General features: G+C 43.5%; 1 protein-coding gene across 1 annotated transcript in view; it reads right to left on the bottom strand.

The window, feature by feature from the left end:
• Positions 1 to 300: 300 nt before the first annotated feature.
• Positions 301 to 5870, bottom strand: part of SARC_05730 (hypothetical protein) — a 7051-nt gene continuing 1481 nt past the window's right edge. The window contains exons 2-6 of the mRNA XM_014300408.1: positions 4215 to 4616; positions 1530 to 3905; positions 853 to 1335; positions 582 to 736; positions 301 to 411 (exon numbers count right to left, since the gene is read on the bottom strand). Coding sequence (XP_014155883.1) covers positions 384 to 411; positions 582 to 736; positions 853 to 1335; positions 1530 to 3905; positions 4215 to 4616 — 3444 coding nt within the window. The 3' untranslated portion in view covers positions 301 to 383. The remainder of the gene's footprint in view (positions 412 to 581; positions 737 to 852; positions 1336 to 1529; positions 3906 to 4214; positions 4617 to 5870) is intronic.

Raw genomic sequence — 5870 nt, 5'->3', positions numbered from 1 at the left:
AGCAAATTAAACTAAAAAAAGTAAAACTATGAGACTGGTAGGAACTGGGCCTGAGGTGGTTAATAATTTTATTGTCACTAGGCCATATACAGACATTCATTAGAGCCTCGATCTAATAAAAAAATACTTCTATTTTTATTTCTATTTTAAAAATCAGACATTTACTACATGCCATAGTAAATAATATTTTATGCCATCCGACGGACTCGTCCATTCTGAGTTTCTGACATTCTCTCCCTCTAAAATATCTATTTATTTTATTACTTCAGACTTCAGATAGAGACTCGTGTAAATTGTACGTACAGATCTTACATTTTTATATTTATTTTGAAGAAAAAAAATCTCAACCTAATTTTAAAGTCGATATATATTTCTGTGACATACTAATCAGCTTTTCGTCTCCGCTTACTGCTGTGCAAAAAAAGTAAACAAGAAGTTGCGGATATCGTAAGCCCTCAAAACAAACGTTGCGAGAATATTATGCAGAAGTAATATATGTACGAATGCGCTTGAAAAATAACGCCGAAAAAAAAATACTGAAGTATAGTTAATACAAATAAAGTATCGTTTGAGCTGCTTACCTCGCTTTCGTGGGTTCGGATTTTGCACCAGTCGCTTTCGTTCTCATCTGCATCGCGACCCTTTTACACATTGTCCTGACTGAAGGTGTCAATTCTGCCAAAGTGTTGTTCTTTGCCAAGGTTTCTAAGCATTCAAGTAGGGAATCGGCGAAGACCTGCAAATATGACACAAAAGATATATCAGAACAAAAATACTTGCATACTGGAATACGAAAAATCGGCGACAGAACATGCCAATACAACCAGAAGAAAGAGAGAAAAGAGAACTTACTCCTTTCTGTCCATCAAAGTTCTTGGTTGAGTTATACATATTTGCGGTTGATTTAACACAAGCTTTGATGTGCTTGCCCTTTACCGCCGGAACAGCCTTCTCACTGACGTCTTCGTCAGTACTTGCCGTCACTTCTTTCCCAATTTCAACTTGGATATCAGAGGGTGCCATAACAGTAAGTGTTGACTCTATGTAGGGCTGAAAGAGCTTAGGTACAGCACGCGTGCTTGAATCTTGGTGGTGGGATACTGCCACCTTAGTTATACATTCCATAATCTGGAAAGCTTGGGTACGAGGATAATCTCGCTTAACAGAATCCAAGATACTCGCAAGTGCTTGCATCATAGGATCCAACAGAGCCTGATATCTCGTTAGAGGCTCAGTGAAAAATTTCAAATTCAGTTTTGTGTGTTTCTCGGTAAGATAATCAAACAAAGCCCCCCTATACAAGGTTGCTACACGTTCCACATCAAGTGCGCCGATCTGTAAAATGATGAAAAAGCAGGAAATCAGATCAGATCAATTCAACTTTTCCCTCAGCTCTGTCCTGGCTTTGTAATATTTGTCTGTTTTAGGTTCTGAAATACCCTCCATACGTGCTGGTAGTGTAGAGTGGATATGCTAACTGACGTACCCGGCAACACAGAAAACAAAAATTAAACGATCATCAAACTTACGCTAGGGGTTACTGATGTCTCTGTTAGGGCGTTGGCTTGATCAGCAGTACGCTTGAGCGCGGATCTGGTCTTTCGTGGTGATGGTCCGGTCCTGCCACCATTAGCGCCAATGAGGACTCGCAGACACAACAGCACACTTGCTGTAACTAATTGCATGAACCGTCTATCCGCCGACTCTCTGGCAAAAGTAAATAACTGATCCAGCACCTCGTGGGGCAAATTCGAATCCAGAGCAGGGGCACGTGGACATTCTTTCAGCTTACACAGCTTATTGAGTATTACACCCTCCAGTCGCTGTTTGAGTACATTGTTCTCCTTCTGAGGGGGAAGCACACGCACAGCAGTCAATAGCGGCATAATTATGCGCAGAACCAAGGGATTTTGCGACTGCGATCTAATGAATACTTCAATTAGATCCAGCACTCTGAGTTTAAAGTGTGTAATGGCTTGCAAACTCAATCTCTTGTCTTGTTTTTGGTTCTTTTTATCTCTGAAGACCTCGCCAAGCTTGGCGTCGAAAGCGGCCATTTGCTCGTCGTCGTAGTCACTCAACTCAGCTTCATCTCCACTGGCGTCAACATCATGCGCAGCATCACCCAAAACTTCCCTCACATTTTTCTTCAGCTCTTCATCTAATTCCATGTCATCAGCATCTGAGTCACTGTCACTTATTGAGTCACTTTCTGAATCATCTGCAGAGTCATTCTCAACATTGCTAGCATTTGTTACCACCTTCTTTCCCCTGCTGGCACGCTTGGCTGTCGAACTAATTTGCTCTTCCTCGGACTCGCTCTCATCAACTCTCACTTCACCATCCTTCCCTACCATGTCGTTCTCACTATCACTTCCACTCATATCCTCCTCGATATGTTCATCAGCGTTCGCCTGTAAAATATCTCCATTTTCCAGCCCTGGGTTGATTTCCAGCACTTGTAGCAACAGATCGAGACCTTTTGACGTGAGATCCTCACAGTAAACCTTGAATACGTCCACACAGACCACCCTCAAGACACTTGCAGGTTTAGCCAGCAGCGACAGAAGGCAATCAGTCAAAACTTCAACCACAGCTGGACTTCTTTCATCATCATTCTCCTTATTAGGTGTTCGCCCAGTAGATTGTGAGCCAAACTCTTTCTCGACACATTTTGACAAATCCTCGATAACATCAACAGCCTCACCTTCACCACTCATAAGAAGTAGCGAGGAATGCAGCAACAACAACTCCAAGGCTTTAGCATGTTTTTGCTTGCCAGTGGACTTGCGTGTCTCGTGCTTGGCCTCCACTTGTCGCACTTTCTCGAGGGCAGTCTTCGCTAGGGCCATCACGCGACGCTTCTCGGAAATCACTTCTTCGGCGGTATTTTCTTCGTTCACGATAGTCACGCGCTCATCAATCTTGGCAAACTCATACAGTGCCAGCGTTGCCTCATTCAGACGGTGAACCCAGAACTCGCCATCCTTCATCGTACCGATAGTGGATTTATTGTGCCCGGCTGCCGGTTTTCCCTTCTTGTTATCCTTTGCCTGTGTATCCGTACCAAGCTCTGCGAGTACTCCATCCAGATGAGGCCAGCCACTGACCTCACTCATCATCGCGACCAACCGTTTACCACAAGCTTCGTGAGACGCAGGAGAGACAGCTGGGGCAGCAACGCTTGTTTCCAACTCAGGCATGATCTCCAGCAGTTCCAAGAACTTGGACTTTTTGCTTGAGCTTTTTTTGGTGGACGATTCGGATGCCGCGGAAACCACAAAGTGTGTGTGTAGCATGGTAAATCTCACGACACGCATCACCCACTGCTCGGTTCGCGGTAGGCGCCTATTGCGGCATAAGCTCAGCATCTGATTCACCACCCACTCTCGGTACACGTTCACATGGTGCTCCTTCTCGTGATTTCGTCTGTATGCAGCGTGGGCGCCGGTATCATTTTTCTCTTCCAGGGTTGGCGCCTCAGGCGGATTTAAGAAAGACTGCATCAGCAAGTCTAAGTACGCATTGATTCCGTCTGTAGTGAGTCCATTTACGAGCGTATCGACACAGTTCGATCCACTGACTTGATCAAAGTTGCGATGGCCCTGAGGACCCTGTAAAGCAGATACCAACATGACAGCCTTCAAACTATCATAAGCCCCAGCATTCCGCATTGCAGTGATCGTACACATCGCAGCACCATGAAGGTATGCGTCTTCCTTGCTTAGATTGTTAATTAGCAGACGGAGAAGTGTGGGCGTAAGCATGCAAGAGATCCACTGTGTTGGAACAGTCACAATCATCTCGTTGAATAGCTGAAGGCCAACGTATTTGCGATCGTGTGATGTAGACTGTAGTAGGCCTAGATCCACCACAACCTCCCAGAAGGATTCGAACCCGATTTTCTGTTGAGTATGCAAATAAGTAAACTTGAGCCACAGCCTGGTACAACACATGTATATCGCGGGCACCTATAAGTGACATGCACTGGGCGTGACAGAGGCTAAATTTGCTCGCTATATTGTGGCACGAAAATCAATATATTCTCGAATAAGATTCACGAATAGCACACGAGAATGCCTGCAAAAACGAACGCACTAACGAACAGAGAATAGCAGGTCACTTCTACGACATGCATCAATTGCAACAAATATCACTCGACTTTCGGCGGACCGTACCAATATTGTGCAACTAAGAAAGACCCGCATACACACCTTCGTTTCCGAGACAAGTTCATGTGTCAAAAGTTCATCGATGACGATTCTCCATATGAAGTGTATGCCAGATTGCGTGACTTCTGTAGACTGTACTAATATACTTTGCAAGCGACTGAAATTTGATGAATGTAGTAGGTTTGGGCTGGACCATCCTTTGAACAGCGACCCGTAATCTAGCTCGGGATATAAGCGTTGTACAGTGAGCGCGTATGAAAGAGTTTCCACACTCCAAGTATCCTCTGCAAATAGTGGAGCAATGGTGGGCATGATTCTCTCTTCCAGCTGTGAACGTGATTGTGACTGTTCAATGGCAGATACGACAACTAGCGCACAGGCCGGCTTGAGGTATGTCTTCTGGTTCGACAGAGCTGATGTCAAGCCGACAATCGCTTGTACCTCCTGAAAAATGGAACGAATTAAAGTTAAACATTTGGATGCTGCGATTCAAATGCGGTCGTCCGACTTGGCTGAGATAAGTGCACGTACGCGTCAAATACCCCCTCCCCCACCCTCTCAAACACACAAAAGTATTTCGAGCCTCTCATTCTCTTAAGTGCTGGGAAACGCGCGTTAGAATTGACCAATGCATACGCCCACCATCAATGACTCACTATACTTAGTATACAAAGCCGTCCCAAGTAGCACTCGCTGACTAAACAACGCTAATCTATTACAGATACACTGAAAGTCAAAATCATGCAGGTCGATTACACGTGGCAATCGCGTGCTATCACTCACATAAAAGTAATTTTATGCTGCTTCCATAGAACTCATAACTGATTTCACATGACATTCAAAGACATGTATACAGATATAAAAACAGATTCATGCGATGAAACAGTCATATAGAGCTAGTACATAGTACACACGCAAACCACATCAGTACTTCTAAGGTGATTGGCAAATACTTAGCAAACAAGATCGTAGTGCAATTAATTTACTTCGCAACTTTCAAAATGATGTTAGTAGATCTAAAAATATTGCACGGGTGTACATACGAGTATGAGCCAATCGGTTTGTACGCCTACGCAGTGGTAAGGTAGCTCACGATAAAGTAGGTGTACATGCATAAGGGAGCAGGAGATGCCAGACAATAAGAATAACGACACGAGTTCGCGTGGGTATAAAAATGATTGATTTCTATTGCTGCATTCACGCATTTGGCTAAATGCCGAGTGTACACATGCGAAGAACATCCTTCCTTTATACATTCGATAGAGATCGATCGAAAGTCCGTGAAGAAGTTGTCCGATATTTATATCAAGAGGGGAAAGAGGATCAATTGTTTGGCACGGCAGCGAACGCAACTCTTATAGTCATGCTTGCGTGTACACGGCGGTTAATTGTACCAAGGTGTACTCAATATAACTACATAAAATAATAATACAGAAAAGTATGCTGCGCAACTAGAGTATGAATGTGTCAAGTACTGGTATAAAACGAAAACCTTCATGAGTGATTGTACGTGCACTTGAACGCACACTGGCATGGTTCAGTTTTGCCGACACATCGCTATAGAGCAATACAAGTGTCCCAAATAGCACAGAATAGAAGACCACAAACATATATATATATATATATATATATATATGTATGTATATATATATACATACATACCTACATGTATATGTATTTGTACTTGTATATATATAT

This window comes from Sphaeroforma arctica (assembly GCF_001186125.1).
Source record: "Sphaeroforma arctica JP610 unplaced genomic scaffold supercont1.377, whole genome shotgun sequence".
NCBI classification, from domain to species: domain Eukaryota; class Ichthyosporea; order Ichthyophonida; genus Sphaeroforma; species Sphaeroforma arctica.
The sequence above is the reverse complement of the archived record's forward strand: the minus strand, read 5'-3'. Positions and strand labels throughout refer to the sequence as shown.